This window comes from Rhinolophus sinicus, linkage group LG15 (genome assembly GCF_036562045.2).
Source record: "Rhinolophus sinicus isolate RSC01 linkage group LG15, ASM3656204v1, whole genome shotgun sequence".
Classification (NCBI taxonomy): Eukaryota; Metazoa; Chordata; class Mammalia; order Chiroptera; family Rhinolophidae; genus Rhinolophus; species Rhinolophus sinicus.
In genome coordinates, this window is record NC_133764.1 from 47,496,100 (window position 1) to 47,515,406 (window position 19,307).

The 19,307-nt window shown below is 38.3% G+C and overlaps 1 protein-coding gene and 1 long non-coding RNA gene across 6 annotated transcripts in view; one reads left to right on the forward strand and one right to left on the reverse strand.

The window, feature by feature from the left end:
* Positions 1-4,535, reverse strand: KRT10 (keratin 10). Of its 2 annotated transcripts, none has more exons than XM_019747739.2 (8): positions 3,783-4,535; positions 2,867-2,949; positions 2,343-2,499; positions 2,089-2,250; positions 1,874-1,999; positions 1,330-1,547; positions 706-960; positions 1-363 (listed from the first exon to the last, which is right to left on the reverse strand). In XM_019747739.2, the coding sequence occupies exons 1-8, from the start codon at positions 4,377-4,379 to the stop codon at positions 357-359; spliced, it is 1,605 nt and encodes a 534-aa protein (XP_019603298.1). In that variant the 5' UTR covers positions 4,380-4,535; the 3' UTR covers positions 1-356. The 2 variants fall into 2 exon arrangements, with proteins under 2 accessions (XP_019603298.1, XP_019603297.1); XM_019747738.2 differs by having other exon boundaries at positions 686-960; positions 3,783-4,508.
* LOC141568817 (uncharacterized) overlaps positions 850-19,307 on the forward strand; it is a 302,708-nt gene continuing 284,250 nt past the window's right edge. For all 4 annotated transcript variants that reach the window (XR_012492029.1, XR_012492031.1, XR_012492030.1 and 1 more), the window contains exons 1-2: positions 850-1,009; positions 16,899-16,937. This is a non-coding gene — a long non-coding RNA (uncharacterized LOC141568817). The remainder of the gene's footprint in view (positions 1,010-16,898; positions 16,938-19,307) is intronic.

Genomic DNA, 19,307 nt, shown 5'->3' on the forward strand with positions numbered 1-19,307 from the left:
TAGTTTGCATCAGTTAGAAAGTTTATTGAAATTCATTAGTAAATGAGAATAGAAAGTTTTTCTTTTTTTGCCATTAACATATTGTGGTAAAGTGAAAAGAAATACAGAAATCACAAAACACCTTTTAGACACCTTATTGAAGGAGTGAACCTGTTTCCACAGACCATTAAGACTGACGTGCTTTCTTGGAGATTTTGTTTTTCATGCATCTGTATAAAATGGCCTGTACGCAGGGAGACTTTTTTCTTGATGTGGCTTAATAGTACTGTCGCTTGGTTTCTGATTCCACCATAGATGAAAGGACTCTACCATCAGGTGCCACCTCTTCAATAATTGTCTTGATCACTCTGGTTTTGTTAGTATCTGTATGTCAATCACAAAAAGAAAAAACAAATAGAATTTCGACTAAGCAATTTGTGGGGCCCCCACTCATTAGCAAGCAAAAATGTTAAAAGAAATATACACCAAATTAAAAAAAAATCAACTTTCTTACATTGCTTTAAAAAAAAATCTGAGCAATGTTTAAGTGATAGCATTTTAGATCATGCCATTTTTCCCTTCAAGATTGGCATCAAGAGTATAGTTTATTAAAAAATGCAAGTGGTAACCTTGTCTAAGATTTTAAATTTTTTAAACAGCTTCCAGAGCTTAAAAAGCAACAAAAGTTAAAACGAATTCTTATTACCCCAGGTAGTTTCGGCTGACCTTGGTCCCTTAGATGAGGACTCTCCAGCGGACCCGGAAGAGGACTTGTGGCCGCCGCCGCCACCGGAGCTTCCGCCGCCGTAGCCGCCGCCGCCGCCGCCGGAGCTTCCGCCGCCGTAGCCGCCGCCGCCGCCGCCGCTGGAACTTCCGCCGCCGTAGCCGCCGCCGCCGCCGCCGGAACTTCCGCCGCCGTAGCCGCCGGAACTTCCGCCGCCTCGCCCGCCGCCGCCGCCGCGGTAGGAGCCGCCGCCGGAACTATTGGGCGTAAACGTCACACTCAGTTAACTCTGTCAATTGCAAAACGGTGGGTCGCTTTCCAGATCATCGTTACTTTAGAAAATAAATCAAACGTGTGTCGGCGAACCCCTCCCCTGCCAAGTGTGTATTTTAAAATCCGTTCTTTAAAAACAGTTTTACATACACACAACCCTAAGCCTCATTCCCCCGATTTCCCAAATTCAGGGGAAATGGAGACTGGTTGCCTCCGCCTTTTTCTGTACCTGCCTCCTCCCTTCTCCCCCATGTGTCCCATTCTCCTGCATTTCCTTGGATTTGGGGAAAGCCTTGAGACTAGGAATGCTGAATAAAAGCAATTGGGATAATTTTAAAAAATTGTATAGTTACCCTCCCTCTCCTTCTAGCAGGCTGCGGTAGGTTTGAATTTCATTCTCCAGTCGGATCTTGATATCCAGGAGTTGTTGGTACTCGGTGTTCTGGCACTCGGTTTCGCCTCGAATCTGTTGTAATTGTTCTTCCAGAGAGGAGATCTGGACCTGAATCTGGGAGAGCTGCACGCAGTAGCGACCTTCTGTTTCTGCCAAGGAGGCTTCCAGGGATTGTTTCTGAAAAGAGGAGAGAATATACTGTGGCTTAACAACACTGTGGTTCAACTGAGGACAGTGAAGCTCATTTGATAATTTAATAAGACATCATATAGAAGCATAAAGAAAATGAACAGAATTTGTGTTTTACATTTAATGGCAGCTTTTCAGTTGCAGTACTTTTAGATTAATGCCAATCATACTTTTTTTCCCCATTAACAAAGAGCTCCCATTTCATTTTTCTTTCTTCCCCCTACTCTCCATTTCTGTTGCGTTGCATATTCTTACATGAACATGAAAACTTCGTGTGATACAGTTGAAGTCATTTCACAAGAGAATTAACATACCAGGGCTATCTGGGACTGGAGTTCGATCTCCAGACCTTGAACAGTGCGTCTCAATTCAGTAATCTCACTCTTGTGGCTGGACATTTGTTCAATGTTACTATCAATTTCCGTATTCAGTTCCTTGCTCTAGAGTAGTAAAATAAAAAGGAAAAGATGAGAACATTTGAAAGGATAACAAACTTCCCTTGGCTTCACTGTGAAGGACGGTGAATTACCTTTTCATTGAACCAGGCTTCAGCATCTTTGCGGTTCTGTTCAGCAAGTTGTTCATACTGGCTTCTCATGTTATTCAGAAGTTGGGTCAGATCAACACCTGGGGCAGCATTCATTTCCACATTCACATCACCAGTGGACACATTTTGAAGGTCTTTCATTTCCTGTTTGAGGAACAGAGAAGTTGAATGCCTGCACGGTGACCGCGATAAACCCTCTTTTGGCTGGGGGAAGTACATACAACTTTTTGCCTCACCTCTTCATGGTTCTTCTTCAGGTAGGCCAGCTCCTCAGTCAGGCTCTCGATCTGCATCTCCAGGTCGGCCTTGGCCAGGGTCAGCTCGTCCAGGACCCTGCGCAGGCCGTTGATGTCGGCATCCACGCTCTGGCGCAGGGCTACCTCATTCTCATACCTGAAAGAAGCATGATACAATTGCTGGCTATAACTTATACAAGGGAGGTGCACCTGGGCACAGGCTATTTAAAAAGCAAACATAGAGTTCATATCATGGCAAAATTGATCATATACTAATTCACAGAGGGATATTAGTGATTTAATGCAAAGAAGCATAGCAGTTCCTTTAAAATACATTTTCTTCTTTTAATATTGATTGCCCCAAAAGGTAATATGGAAATTGAAAATTTCCCTGACAATTCCAATACTGTAACCTTGAATGAATTCAGGAAAATGCACATGCTATTTTGGGCATTCAAGGTCATTGTTAAAAACAACTTGTGTATTTTTTGGTGACAGTATTGTATCCCATTCACGTGGCTTACTTCAGCCTGAAGTCATCAGCTGCCAGCCTGGCATTATCGATCTGAAGCAGGACATTGGCATTATCAGTTGTTAGATTAAGGATCTGGAGGAAAAAGCAAAGAAATCAGATACCGATACGGCTTTCACAGTGGCATAGGTGAACTGCATTTTCATGTCGTTCTCTTATAAAATCTTGAGAGAATTTTTTATTTTAAACGTGAAATAGTGCACACTTACCTTTATACATAAATTTGAGTCATTTGTTCTCTTGAAGATTCTATACTCTTCTATTTCTATGTCATCCCTTTCTGAAAACTAACTGGAATTATATAGCTGTGTTCCTGCATGTGCATCCCTTTCTTTTATATTGTGTGATTTCCATGTTTTTCAGCCAACTTTTGACTGACCCATACCTGTGTTTGGTTTAATTTGTTATAAATACATATTCTAAGTTAATACACTCCAAGCTGGCATACAATAGTTACAATTCACAAATCCCTAGAGTCAAGCCATATCCCATTTCCATAACGCGGAGTTCATGTTTCTTGCCATGTTGGTAATGAGTACTTGCTTTTTTTTTTTTTTGTCATCAATCTGAATAATATTTTGTTCTGACTCATTTAACAATTTTTTCAGTTTTTATATTTGTAAATGATCTAGTATATTTTCACTATGGACTCATTATACACTAATTAAAACCAAAAAAATTCTCAGTAATCCGCCATCCTATAAGACACACAACACACATGTTGGACGAAGATTGCAATGACCGTATCCTTACAAATACCTTTCATGAGACTGGATTGCTTTTGGAATCAAGAAAGTAACATAGACAAACACAGTGAACAGGTACGTCATGGTTAAGTTAAGATTGATCTATCTGAATTACATGGATGAAAAACAGGCTTAAAGGTGGATGTTTAAAATGCCCCTTACCTGATTTTTAAGATCTTCGATGGTGTCGTAGTATTTGCTGTAGTCACGAGGGTCTCGCTGGCCTGATTTGTTATTCTTTTCATACCATTCTTTGATCTTGCCTTCTAGCTCATAGTTTGATTCTTCCAGAGCCCGAACTTTATCCAAGTAGGAAGCCAGGCGGTCGTTCAGATTCTGCATGGTTACTTTTTCATTTCCAGAGAGAAGGCCACCATCTCCTCCGAAGCCTCCCCCGCCGAAGCTGCCTCCGCCGTAGCCCCCACCGAAGCCGCCTCCGCCATAGCTGTTTGAGCCCCAGCCCCAACCTGAGCTACCTCCTCCGTAGCCCCCACCAAAACTGCCCCCACCAAAACTGCCCCCACCAAAACTGCCCCCACCAAAACCTCCTTGCCCTCCTCCATAGCCTCCTGAGGAGCCCCCAAAGCAGCCTCCTCCAGAGCTCCCACGGCTAAAAGAGCCACCACTGAACCCGCCGCCCCCTGAGCTAAATCCTCCCCCTTGGGAGCCTCTGCTGCTCGAAATTCTGTGGGATGACCCTTTTCCTCCTCCACTGCGGGAGGAAGAGTATTGCTTGCTCGAGCTGTATTTAACAGACATGGTGATGCTCTTTAGCCCTGGGAGCGCCTGCTGCTACCAAGGACAGTGGCAAGCCTTTATATACTGAGAAGGTGTGTCCCACATGTGCTCGAGTCTGCTTACTTGCATGGTTTCTTTCTGCCAACTTAGCATCTTTGGCTCCTGGTTGCATAAATTATGTTCCGTAATAATCAATCCCAATATGTATGGGTTTCAATTTCCTTTACGATTAAACAGGAGGTTTGCTGTGTTGAAATTAAAAATGGGTGTAGTTCTGATGAGCATACGTTTCATTGTGCCTTTTCACCTTTAGAAGAACATTGAGCAACTATTAAAATCCAGTTTGATGTCAGCACTCATTTTGGTTGCACAGAAGGTTTGCAAAATTTGGAAAAAGAATTTTAGCTACAAAATTATGGTTAAAATAAAAATTTTCAAATTCATGTTTTAAATAGTTTTGATTAATTGGAACAACAAATAGCATAAAATCTGCCAGAATCATGCTATACGACAGATCTTGTTGAAAAGTGTAAGCAAGAAAACACAACACATATGCTAAACAAAGGGTCATCTCTCAGAATTTCGAGCAGCGAAGGCTCCCTCGGTGGAGGATTTAGCTTAGAGGGTGGGTTCAGTGGTGGCTCTTAGCCATGGGCGCTCTGGTGAAGGCTGCTTCGTGGGCTCATTAGGTGTTCAAAAGTTGCCACATATAAAATGTTAAAGCTATAAAAGCACAGTTTAGGAAGTGTGTGTGTGTGTGTGTGTGTTCATTCATTCATATACATTTTCCAATTATACCATGCTATTTGTGCTGCTGTACTTTTATAATCTCTGAAATAAGCTCCTGAGATAGGGATGGTGGTTATTATCTAGTTTACAAAAGAAGTCAAAGCTGAGAAAAGTTATGATTTTGCCTAAAGATATATAATAGGTGGTTGAACTGAGATTAAAACCGTCATCTTTTGATGCCTGGTTTTGGCTCTTTCCTACTGTGTGTGTGGGTGTGTTTCTCTATTCAAAACCAAACCAAAACAAAATGACCTTGGAAGCATGACAATATTGAAAGGGTAGACTATTTGGCACATACTCTTCTATTACTAATTGCTTTTACAAATGAAATTTATAGCTGCACTTTCCAGTTTATGAGAACTCTAGAAATAGTGTAGAAATAGTTTCTGCAGGGAGAAGGAGTGTGGTTGGGAGCAGAGTGAAGAGCTGATTGTCAGAGTGGAGGTTACTGCCCAACACACTGCAGCTCCTCCAACTTGTCAGCACCTGCAAGTGGGGCAGTAGTTAGAGAAAAGTGAAACCGAGCCCTGGGAATTGATCACTGGTGATAACATGTCGTAAAGGAAGGTTATGATAAATCAGGATAAAAAAAAAGATTCCAGTCAGTTCCGAAAGGATGTTGAAGCCTTGATACTAATGAAAATAACTTGAAAGGAAAACATTTTCAATTAGAGAGTTTTTGAAAGATTTTACCTGTAATTATCACAAATTTTGGATCTTGATCTTACCAGTTTTGCTTTAGTATTAGCCTTTAATTTTTTTCCCCTGGTGGGAAAATATAAACATCTCAGTCTATTTTCAATTAGTAAATAGGTGATATGAAGACATCTGTTACAATCATATTAAATTAAAGAATATGTGAAACGAAACCATTGCATAAAAACATGGGAACAAATACATGTATAGAGAGTATCTGATACAGACTGTAACATTTAATTTAAGCCATATTTAATGTTATTATCAAAGATTACTTATTGTACACTCTACAAATTGGTTCATCTTTATTTGTACTTTCATTTGTTGAAATCAGCCTTTGGCATGAGTGAAATTGTAATAATTCCACAGCTAAACTGGATGAAAATGTACGATTGTCCTAGTCTTAGCACCATTTACCCTTGATTGGCATAATCTATTGTAACTATAATATCATTGTTCTCAATTTTCATTGTGTTTCTATGCAGGGCACATTGATAGGAAGATGAATGAGATTCAGTTTCTGCCCTTAAGAATCTTAACAGTTGTTATCACAATGTAGTGGAGGAGACCTAACACTTAAGCACAGGGTAAATGGTAAATGAAGTGGGAGGGCGGGGGGTGGGGAGGAGTTAACATTTCCTGAACTTCTACTCTGTTCTAGATCATTTACTCTCCTGAACTCCTCCCCCAAATTCTCTATGACAGGTATTTTTCACCTCATCTTATAGCTGGAAAAAAACCCCCGAAGCTTTAGAAAGCTTTAGGAACTTGCCCAGAGTAACACAGCTAGTTTATGCTAGAGCCTGGTTTTGAATCAGGCACTGCCATCGTAAGTGTGATGAGTGAGGAGTCTTGTTGGAATGGGGTCACAGACAAAGTTTCATGGTACAGGAGGAATGCAAGTTGAGTCTTGTGAAGGATGAGTAGGATTTTTTTCACGTGTGCAGGAGCAGAGAGAGGACTCTTCTGTGAAGTGAAAATGCCAACAGGTGGAGACTAAATGGACTGGTTTGGCTGGAACAAATGACCCATATTAATTTCTCTTAACAGATTTTATCGAGGACCTGCAAAATCCATAGGGATACATAGGCAACTAAGATACAAGTCCTGCCCCCAAGGAATTTACAATCTACTTGGAGAGGCAAACAAACATACCCATGAATCAGAGATTATGTACTAGGGTAATCTGGGCTATTTGAGGTGTGGACAGCATGTTGAGAGAGTGCAGAGAGGCGTTCTAACAGTCTGGTGTGTGTGTGTGTGTGTGTGTGTGTGTGACAATGAAAGAAGAGTTTGGAGGAGAAGATGAGGGTGGTTTAAGATGTGAATTTGAAGTACTAATACCAGGATATTCTTGTAAAAGTAACTTCCAGCAGTTAGTCATACATAGGATTACAGTTCAGGAGAGAGATTAGAGGGCAGCCCTCAGGATAGTTAGGATCCCTAAGGGAAGGGATTTAGAAAGAAATGAGCAGAAAGTCTAAGCCTGAACTTTTGGGGACAGTCATGTTAGGGTCTGGGAAGAAGAGCTAGAGAATAACACCGAGAAGGAGGGCACTTAGGACTTGGGAAACAGGGAAGAAGGATCGTGGAAGCCCAGGGAGGAAAGAACCCAGATACGGTGGAGTGGGCTCCAGAGAGACTGGTGAAGGAGAAAGGAGATTGAAGAAAGACTGTTGGTTTGCAATTAGGAACCTTTGGCATCTTTCCAGAGGGTAGGTTTAGTGGAGTTGTGGTGGGGCAATCCACAATGTATACCCAATGTTGGAATTGATGACTTTGCTTATTGTATTTTATTTTCCTGTATTCAGTTTATCAATTTCTTCTTTAATTGCTTCTGGATTTTGGGTCAAGGCTAGGATGGGTATAGGTGCTATTCTCATGGGGTTAATTTGGCTGGGACTCTTGAAGCATGTTATCAGCTTGACTTGCCTCACTGTTGGGATGTGGATCTTCCCTATTACGAGGAAATTATTTTGCTTCAAGTAAAATTCTGTTTTGAAGGTTCTAGTTGAAAATTCTATTTATAAGTTTCTTTCTCTGATTGAGTAATTGAGATATAATGAATAATTTAGGTAGTTGCAAAAAGATGAATCTGGTAATGCAGGTTATATCTCATGAAGACAAGGTTGTTGAGCTAAATGTTTAACATTTTTTATTTATCACATAAAATTTTAGCATTAGACGTTTTTTGCCTGAATGTTCTGTAATGGCAAATTGCTGAATGTGCCTTTGTGATTACCACCCATGGAGTGAAAGCCAACTGGAAAGTTGTACAACTGTTTGAAAGGTTTGCTACCCTCCTCCCAGATAGATGAGTAATTAGAACAACCAAGATAAGGCCCATACCTTCTCATTGGCAAATTTCTAAGATTCGAGTCTCTAAAATCTGAAGATACTCCCATATTACACAATTTTTCTAAAACTTCTTGGGACTTCACTGTGATGGAAGCCACACAAATATGGAAACCGCATGAAGGCTTTTCAGTGTAGTGTAGCAGGTGGTTAAGGGAGGGGGCTCTGGAGTCAGCTCGTGTTACAATCCAGGCCCCATCACTTCCTGTGTGGCTTTGTCTCATCTCTAAAATAGGAATAATAATTTTGCCTACCCTATAGAGTGGTCGTGGGAGATAAATGAGTTAGTAAATATACAGCATTTAGAATAGTCCCTGGAATACATAGAATAAAGGCTTAATAAATGTTTTCTGTTATTGTTATTACTATTACTGTGATCTCTGTTTCTCAGAGCCTAACCCACTGTCTCACCCACAGTGGGCAGCAAAATATGAATGAATGAAAGGATAAGGTTAGATGTTGGAAAATGGCTAGTGAGGAGGAGAATGGCCAGAGAGGAGAGTAGGGCAGGGGAGTGGTGTTTGATTGATAACTTTGTGATAAACCAGCCATCTCTTTTTCTCTGAATGATACCTGGTTTCGTTTTTAATTTCATTCTTTTCTTTATCTCTTATATTTACCAATTTTGTCACCATTTCTTTTGTCATATCTGATGCCTTTGCTTCTCTTTGTCTCGTCCCACTGCAACTACCCTAATCCAGGCTTTCACCACTTCTCTCATGGATTGCATCACCCGCTTCCGAAGGGTTTTCTTGGCTCTGTGCAGTGTCATTTGAGATCTATTCTGTTCACTGATGCAAGACGAATGTTCTTGACAAAGTGTCATCGTCACTTCATCAACATACTCAAGCACCTACAATGGATTTCTCTTGTGGGTGGATTAAATCTTTTCAATAACTTTGCCCTATTCCATCTTTCCAACCTTGTGTTCCCTGCGGTGAGTAAGGGTGTTGGAGTGGAAACAGCAATGTGTTCTCCACATAAAGTAATTATGTGACCTGGGGCAAGACACTCAGCCTTTCTGTGTCTCACTTTACTACCCTATAAAGTATGGATAATAATAATAATAGTAAATATTAAAATATGTGTAATAGTAATAATGATAATAATAATACACAATCCAATGAAAACATGTGTTAGCATTGCCTTTAAAAAACCCTAAATAAGCAAGCCTCTCTTAAATCTTGGCGGAGACACTGTGCCTTATCCTATTTTAAGGCCTTTGTTGCTCCTGGTTTGGAACGTCCTTCTTCTACTTTGTTGCTTATTCAAATCATTCTACCTCAACTCCAAGCTCTGGCTTAAATGAGGTTTCTCACCATTAGTCTGGTCATGGCTGTCTCGTCTTTTCATTTCCTGTGTCCAAGCTAGTATTTTAGAATACACGATTGATTGTTATTCCCAATGCAATAAGATGTTGAAGTTCCTTTAGAGAAGGGAGGGTACCTTACACTCTTGCTGTAGTTGGTAGGTACTTAACTGTTCTCTGAATGTTTTCATATCACCTCAGTGCCTTTTCCACTTTCTTTTCTTTGCCTTTATTTTGTTCCCTAAATTCTTCTGTGTTTTGGCAGTGGTGTTAGTTCAAAATTTAAATAAAGGCTAATTGAAGACAGTTTAATTTTGTTTTAAAGCAAATTGTACCATGTACTTTTTAGATATGAGAATGTTGTGTAAGAATGATAAGAAATCAAGATTCTGCATAGGTTATTTAAGATATATTAAAATACATAAAGATTTATACCTTAAAATAGATATTATATATAAAAATATATGAAATATATATATATTACATATATAATACTATATATATATTTATTTATTTATGTATATATATTCAGAAAACATTTTGGCCCTCAGTTTTTCCTCTTCATTAAAGATCTCTTTTTTGGTCTTGTCTTTTATTGAGAATGATCTTGATACTAGTAAACTGCTAAAATATATACGTACTTCTAAAATTGCAATTTTTTAATGGGAGAATTGACTTTTAGTTGGTTTTCTGGTTAGCTAGCCCATTAGTATGGTGTAATTTAAGGATTAACTGTAACACAACTTAGCTCTTAAGTTTCATTAGCATATGATTGTTTTTTTCTTTTCATTGAGTTAACTTCATTTTGTGAAAGACAGTTGCTCACCATGAATTACCTGCCTTCGGAGGAGCATTTACTCATACAGAAGAGAAAATAGAAACACAATATGCCTTCTGGACTTTCATAAAAAGTAGTAAAGCTGAAAATACCAAACCAACCAACCAACCAACTACCTTCTATAGACTCCAAGATATTGAAACTGGACATTATCAAAAATTCAGTGGCTTTTCCCCCTTCCCCCCCATTCATAAATCCAAGAAAATTGGTTTAGGTCCAGTTGTGGTTGTCTATCGAAATTGATCAAATCAAAGATGGCTGGTAATGAGAGAAAATAACATTATTACCAGGTCTTGTTAATTTTTATTTAGGGAGTCTGGGCAGATCTAAAAAGAAGAGAGAAAATTTTGGATTAGAAATGGTACACACAGAGGTTAAAGAATATAATGAAAGCAGTAATCCCCCACTCTAGTGATTTTAAGTGAATATATGTAATGTGCTTAACTTTAAAAGCAAAAAATCTTATGGGGTTAATCAATTAATTCTATTGTTTAGAGATTTAAAAAAATCAAACAATTTGTCAGTTTCATAACAAATTGAGAATAGCTCTTTGTCAGAATCACCTCTTTTTGCCAGATAGAAGGGGGGTGAAGAGGGTGGGATGAGAATGGTTAAGGAATAGATTTAAATAAGTATTTAAATGTAATACCATAGCAACAGAGAAAATTTACCAAAACCATTCTGTGGATTCCCTCCACAAGACTGAAGATTGATAACACGCAAAGAACTTCTAATTTCTTGGAGTAAACCTATTAGATAAATACGCAAGTAACATTTTCAAAGCAATCCTCATATAATTAGTTCATAGCGCTTATTGTGACTTTTCTATGTACCAGGCCTGTGCTATGCACTTAAATCCTGAAAGCAACTGTATGAGGTAACTTTTATTTTAACTAAACAATTAAGTAGCTTGTCCCAAATTATTCAATACAGGGGCTCAGCTGGGATTTGAACACAGATCTATTTATCTTCAGAGCTTTTGCTTTAATACAATGAGAAACTCTTAAAACTCTCCTGAAGTGACCTGGAATTATATTTTCCAGTCTTGTGACTTAGAAAATTAACAAGAACATAAAAAGATTTTATTTTCTTTCTCAGATTGGACTAGTATTCCTTATTATCATTACATTTGTGACAAACGAAAAAAACAGACTAATGAAAAGAAAAAGAATTAATGAGGCAAGAACTCTTGCTCTTGAAGAGGTCAGACTTTTAGGTCTTATCTGTACCCAGGCTAGACTCTGCCCTAACCCTTCATCCCTCCTGCTTGGGTTTCTGGAGATTACTAACTCTTTCACAGGGCTGTCCTCAGCTCCAGACCAGTCATTAAAATGAGAGCAATTAACTACCATGCATAATTGCAATGCTAATCCTTTTAAAATGCTGGCTTTTCCAAGCTAACACCCATTATGGAGATTAACTGCTTTTTATCAGCTTTTTATGCTTGAACACATGGTGTATCTCTTAATTGATTCAATAGTGAACTATGACATGAAAGGGTTCTGGTGCTTGGGATTTTCCAATTTCCATAATTGAAAAGCTATCAAACTTTGGTGTCTCAAAAATATTTTCCATATTGATCATTTTGGTTAAAATGTAGAGCTAAGGTTAGAATTTTCCAGTCCTAAAGCTAAAAATGAATGTTTATTTACAGAATCTTGAGATGTATGTTTTCTTTTTCTTGACATCTAGAATATAAATGCTACAATCTAAATATAATCTAGTAGAATTGCTTTTTTTTAACCAATTATCCAAGAATAAGGCCCCCACAGATTATACTGAGATAACTGTTGTAACAATTCATCACACAGATAGCCATCAAGTTGCTCTAACTTTAAGAATATTAAGAATAATAACTGCCAGATACTGTGTGAAGGGCTTTATGTACATTTTTTTCTCATGCAATTTACTTAACACACTACAAGGCAGATACTATTGTTAGGCTGTTTTTACAAAGGGGGAAACTGAAGCTTAGAGTGGTTACTCCTATATCTGCTCAGGATAATACAGCTAATAAATTAGTAGCTGAGCCAGGACTGAAACCAGGTTCGTCTTCTCTAGATCCCACACTCTTAACCATTACCTTTCACTGCCAAACATTTAATTAAACTTTGCTTTGTGATTTCAGAGACTGTCCCAGAAATTACAGTGGTGAGGATGGAACCTTTTTATTATGGCAGGCTTGTTTTAGGATAAGCTTACATTTCCTGCTTATAAATGAACTTAACTCTATTTTGCTGTGTATAGTGCACATCCATGTTTTTGGCCCAAACTTGCAGGGGAAAAAAAGTCATTCATTTTAATTGTTTAATTCAAACTTTTACTTGTTTACATTTAGGTACTTGTTTTTTGGTATTATAAAGGAATTTTACCATTTAGGGTTTTTTTTTTTTTTTTTAGGATTTTATTGGGGAAGGGGAACAGGACTTTATTGGGGAACAGTGTGTGCTTCCAGGGCTTTTCTTTTTTCTTCCCCAAGTAGTTGTCCTTTCAGTCTTAGTTGTGGAGGGTGCAGCTCAGCTACAGATCCAGTTGTCATGTTTAGTTGCAGGGGGCGCAGCCCACCATCCCTTGCAGGACTCCAGGAGTCCAACCGGCAGCCTTGTGGTTGAGAGCCCACTGGCCCATGTGGGAATCAAACCAGCAGCCTGTGACGTTAGGAACACGGAACTCCAACCGCCTGAGCCACCGGGCCAGCCCAGCATTTAGTTTTTAACTTATTATGGTACAAGAAATTTTATGTACAGGTAACAAAATTAAGATATTTGCACATCATAGAAGGCCAAGACCTCTTCGTTGTTGCAAGTTCATCGTAAGTTCAACAAAACTATCATATTCCAGGGTATTATCTTGCATATAGATATTGTTATTGATTTCTAGAGTTACACGTTTAACTCCTAAGCATAAATAAAAGAATTAAAAACATTTATATAGATATGGAATTAGTACTACTCGTGTATAATGAGCATACTTATTTTTCCCTTACAAATTTGGGCAAAAAAAGTGTGCATTATACATGGCAAAATATGGTAAATGGGATTTTTAAGGTAAGCGGATTTGAAGAACGTTCCTTTTTTGTTTAGCTGGTTTTAAAATGTTATCTTCTTCAAAGGTGTTCTGCAAATACTTTCTGATGTGGATATATTTTGAGGGTAATGGATTGGACTAGGTTAGAGGTGGGTCAGTCACACCAGTAAATTATTTTATGGCAAGTGCTATTTGGCTTGGTATTCTAAATTTAAGTAAGTATACACAATCTAAGAAGTGAGTATTTAATAAAAGAGCCAGTGTTTTAGTGGATTATTTATTTTCTCATTTATGCAGACTTCCCGGTCATTCGTTTATGGTATTCTTCCATCTCATTCACTAGTCGCCTGAGTTGTTGCTGTTCAGTATCCCGGCTCTCTACTTGAGACCTGCTTTGTTGGGCATCCAGATTGCTGATAATTTCTTGCATTTGTGAAACTTACTTTAGGTTTCTGTCAAACTAGATTCAAAGCATTGCTTCTGAAGGGATGGAAAGTAAAAGTGAACAAATGAGTCATTAAAAATGGCAATGTAGAAAAATGGAACAGAATGACATAATCTAAACTACCAGATAGAACTTAATTTGTCATTTAAAAAAATTCTAAGTTTATTATTGGCATGTGTCTTTCTCTCTTATTCCAATTTACAGTCCGTCCATTGTTTAACCTGAAAAAGAGTTGCTTTTGATTTTAACAGTGCAGACATTATTCTCTGGAGACGCAAAACTGCTTTAAAAATCTGGGATCAGTGATGTAACTGTCATAGGTGGATAATCATTTGGACTTTGAAAACAATACATTGCAACATGCTTAGCAGAGATCATTGGGCCTGAAGCTTTAATTCCAGTGTCTGGAGACTTTCCTGCAACTCAGCCATCTTTCTCCTGTTGGTACTAGTCAGCAGAAGCCAATACTTGCCTATTCAGTTCTTTACTCTGAGGTATTAAAGTGACACATAAACACTTTCTACCAGCTTTCATGAGCTCTGCTTAATATTGGGTAATTTTTTTTGGTGGTGATAGGTTTACCTTTTCATTAAATCAGGTCTCAGACTTTGTGTGGCTTTGTTTGCCAAGGTCCCAGATAGCCCCTCATCTGGTTCAGCGGGGCAGTCAGGTCCATTCCCAGGCCATCTGCTTTCTACATTAACTTCAGTATGAGATACCTTATTGTCGCCCTGCATTTCCTGATCTAAAATAAAGTAATTGAAAATGCTGCAGGTTACTTGGTTGTTGCATCTGGAATATGATAATTTAAAAAGATTTAAAAAGCTAAAACCGGAAATACAGATTTCAGAAATCATTTTTAATGTTTAAAAACATTTCTAGATTACAAACTAGTGTTACTAGATTTAACAAATAAAAACACAGGATGACTAATTAAATTTGAATTTCAGATAAGCAATGAATACTTTTTTAGTATGTCCCATGCAATATTTGGGATATATTTGTACTTAAACTGTTTATCTGAAATTTCAATTTAACTGAGTGTCATATTTTATCTGGGAAATCTATTATAAAAATATATAGGACCAATAAAATATAATTTTTTTGTATTTTACAAAATATTTTAATATAAGTGATTCATTCGATTTTTACTGTCACCCTGAGAGGTAAGCTTTGCTGGGAGGTGGAGAAAGGGGCGTTGTTATTCTTTAATTAGCAAAATATTGAGACTCAGAGTAGCGACTCATCAAAGCATGAACCTGAATCCAAGGCTTTTGACTCAGTCCAGCACTCGCTCTTAAAATTTCGAGACATTTGCAAAGTATGAAAAAGCACCAAGAATTAAGATTCAAAAAGATGCAAATAATAATGTCAGAAATGCTATATCCCTACCACCCAGCATTCACGACCCTTACATTTCTTACTTGCTTCCGGTTGAGTGTCTTTTCCAGCACAGTGTATTATGATGCAGCTCTTAGCAAATTAGCAGACCCTCTCTCAATACCTGGGCCCGTGGGCCGTCACTGAGATCAGAGGACTAGGCAGAGGGAGCGAGGTGTGAAAAACCTAATAGACATGTTGACTTTATAATCTACATTATTTTACCTGTATTTTGAGAAACAAGTATCTCATTATGACATCTACTACTACCATATCTTCACAAATGCTGACTACTGAAACTTTTGGTTAACATTTCATGCAATTCCTAACTCTTCATGATTCTTTTAGAAATAAATCAACTCCTCCACAAAGCTTTCCATCTGCAATGCTAGGTCAGTCTTGTTCAGCATCAACTCATCCAAGACTTCTGAGGCCAATGCTATCAACCTTAGCTCTCTGCTAAAGGCCAACTCCCCTGTGGTATCTGAACTATGCCCAGTTAACAGAACAAATACCACTCAGATAGTAGTGGGACTCTCCTCATCCAGTGTAATAAAACGTCCCACAGTGTGGACTGTAAAGACCTGGGTTCGAATTGTACCGCTTCTACTTTCAACTGTCAACTTGGGCAAATTTCTTCTGTAAACCTTAGTTTTCTGAGCATTAAAATGGGAATATTGTGAGGATTAAATGAGTTAATATGTGCAGAAGTGCTTAGCACAGTACCCAGCACCTCATCAATGTTCAGTAAATGGTCTGTATAGTAGTATTATTAAGGTTATAAAAGAATGAAAAATCTATCCTCTGCTCTTTGACCAGGAAAGGAACCAAATTCTTTTGTTTTCAAGAACAGTACTGGAGACCTGCAATTCTAAAAAATGAGTCACTGACCTATGATTTTGAGAGTCATTTGCCATATGTCAAAGAGTTGGGAGTTTTCAGATAGCTAGCCTATGACTGCTATTTATTATAGTTTAAGTGTTTTAAAAGAGATTGTTATATGTTGGACTGTTTAGTAATATGGAAGAATGATATTGTAAATTTTGTGGTAATTGCTTGTTAAATTTAATTAATGTGAAAGGGGAAAATATTTTCTTGACAATCAATCCTTTACATGTTTTGTGACTTAGCTTGAAGTCATCTTGGAACTGTTGATCTAAAGCAGAGTGTTGACGTGTTTCAAAGTAACGTTTGTGTTGACCTTTGGGAGAGGAAAAGAGCTGCATCATTCAACAAAATATGTTAGGTGCTCTTAGGTCCAGATTATATACTATATAGAGTCCAATAATTATAAGTGTTTGCAATCATAACTATATTTGTATAAACTAAATAAACAGGAAATTCAAATCTTTTTGTGATTGCTATGGAACTTTTCAGCTAAATGATTTTCTTTTAGAATCTCTGAAATATAGAAAAATAAGTTAAATGCTCCTCTTTCAAATGAATGTCAAGCCATTTTATGTTAATTTTTTATGCACATTAAATATTTTCCTTTTCTGATTATTTTATGTAATATAATGTATGTTGGTCAGGAAAACAAGTGTTTTCTTTTTTCTTTTTTTTGGTGTGTTTTCTATGTAAGATGACTTACTAGAGTTTTAAGGTCATTGGTAATAGTGTAATATTTGTATAGTCTAGAGGTTGACTGTCAGTGTTTCCTTTTCCAAAATTCTCATGCCATCTTTTTATTTTGAATTCAAGGTCGGCATTGGCTTTCTCCAGGCGATGCATCTTGTCAAGGTAGGAGGCTATGCATTTATGTCAATTCTGCATGTTTGTTCTCTCATTACTTGAAAGAGGGCCACCATCATCAGAGCCACCAGCATTTACAAGGCTACCCTTTGGTCCAGCGCTCATGCTACTCTGCCCTGTGCCAGCACTCAACCCAACCCAACACCATAACCTCCACCAGAAGGCCCCTATACTCTCCTACGATACCATAGCTTCCCCCTGAGGCCTTCACAGACCCACAGCCACTCCTAGCACGGCTGTGCTGCCAAAACCCAGAGGAACAAGCCATTGTGCACAAGTGGTAACAGACGTCTGAGGTCCAAAGCATAGCCTCAAAGTCAGTGTGCTATGGAGACCATTATAGAGCTTTAGATATGCGAGTATGTACCACTGTAGCATTACATCATCTTTAATGAGCAGTTTTTATTAAAAAAAGTATAAATATATTTTGGTCAACTTAATTGAGTGATTGATGAGCCACATAAGCTCAAGTGATACCTGCTGGTTATCTATGATAGAAAACTATGTGTGAGCAAGGAAAAACAGACCAGACCAGTTTTTATTTATGACTTTGTCTTTTGAACCATGAAGAATGATCATTTTTTGAAACACTGGGTCTGTGTGGAGTAGTGTGTACACTTTGAAGTTAAACAGATGTGTGTGAGTCCTGGCTTCATGTTTTCCAGTTTGGATAAAAGTTACTTACCTTCTCTGAGTCTCAGTTTTCTCATCTGTAGAACTTCCAAAAGATGTTGGGAAAATGACTGAGAAACATGTCATAGTACCTGGCACATAGTAGGCACTCACTAAATGCTTAGTTTCTCCTTTTCCCTCTTCTCCCATCTATCGCCCCACTTTAGTCTATAGTGATCTCTAAAACTCACAACCCTAGATTTTTGGCAGTTGTCATGCATGCCTCTTGGTCAGAGTTCCTCCTAAGCTCAACATCTGAGCATGCATTGATTCTCAATATCCATGCGTATTTCAAACAGGACAGAGATGACTTTGGACAAAATTGTGGAATTGTTAAAGTTTCTCATTGGCATCTCTACTCTCTTCACCCTTACTTTTCTAGGGTTGAAATCTCTCTCTGCTCTTCATCTGAAGCCATGGGCTTTCTTGCGTTTCAGCTCCTTTTTTTCTGACCAAGGAAACAACACGATATTGTTTACTTAAACTAATAGAAATACAGCCCTATTCACTGTGTGTTGTTCCAGGCACTCAAGCATTTGTATTTTGAACTTTTTCTTCAGTTGTGAAATGAGAGATTGTTCCTTGTGATAGTAATTTGACTTCTTGGTGAGGAGAAGAAACATTAGTTTGGGCAGAAGCCTGTTGAAATCACAGTTGCCCACTTAAAAGGGCAGCCTTAAACTAAAATGTAATATAATCTTCTAGAATGCACGTGACGGAATAGACCGACAGGAAGGCACAAATTTTCTTATTTGTTATTCTATACACAGATATCTTCCCATTCCTGTGCCCATTTCTCAGAGTTCTGTTCCTGGAGCCTACCCTGAATTTTAGGAAGCCGCCTCTTTAGACTTTTTCTCTCCTTCATCTTCCTTTCTTGTCTGCCGGACTGTGCTAAGAGTCCAAAACGCCTGCAAATGCAAGCTCTGTGCCACCCCGTTCCCTTGTGCCATGGTCTCCACCTCAGACTAACTCACCCCCCCCACCACAGCATGGGGCTTGTTCTGCCTTTTCTATGTCAGCCTCCACGGCTCCATGCGCCTGTGATTTGTTACACTTAGGTGCACAGGATAGAGAGGGTAAAAATGCAGGGAAAGACAGAAAAGTCTAAACTTTCGTCAGGGTTTCAAGAGTAGACACTGATTATTGGGAAGTTAGATTCAGGACAATTGTCTTTTTAATGTTAGTATATACAAATATATATTTATTTATGTTCATAAATACTGGGGGTGCCAAAAATGTATACAAGTGGACACTTTGGTCAACGTTACTCAAGCAGTAGTTCGCTGTCATCAGAAGTGTCTGGACGCTGATGGTAACCACTTTGAGCACCTCTTGTAATTGCAGAAGTCAAACGTGACTTGTATTCCTCTTTTCTTATAGGTATAGTATATTGAGTATTACAATTTTAATACAGTTTTCCTTTCTTAAAATGTGTATACATTTTTTGGGCACCCTCTGTATATATTTCTGTAGCAGAGAGGAAGAAGAGAATTAAACTTGCATGGATCAGGAAGGCTGTCAACAAAAACACTAATGTAGCAACTTGAGAGCTAATAAAAGGAGAAAAGAAAAACTAGTAATCTAATCAACAAATAGGTATTAAGTGCTGACCCTACAAGGCCATTTGCCTCTCCACATCTACTTTCTGCTGTCTCCATCCTGTTTCCTGCTTCAGGAGGATCA

What these genes read in the sequence shown, in the direction of transcription:
- KRT10 (XM_019747738.2), bottom strand. Translation starts at nt 4,379, where the DNA reads ATGTCTGTTAAATACAGCTCGAGCAAGCAATACTCTTCCTCCCGCAGT. An exon ending in GCTGATGACTTCAGGCTGAA is followed by an intron (nt 2,500 to 2,866) that starts GTAAGCCACGTG and finishes TGCTTCTTTCAG; the next exon opens with GTATGAGAATGAGGTAGCCC. An exon ending in CTGCTAGAAGGAGAGGGAGG is followed by an intron (nt 961 to 1,329) that starts GTAACTATACAA and finishes TACGCCCAATAG; the next exon opens with TTCCGGCGGCGGCTCCTACC.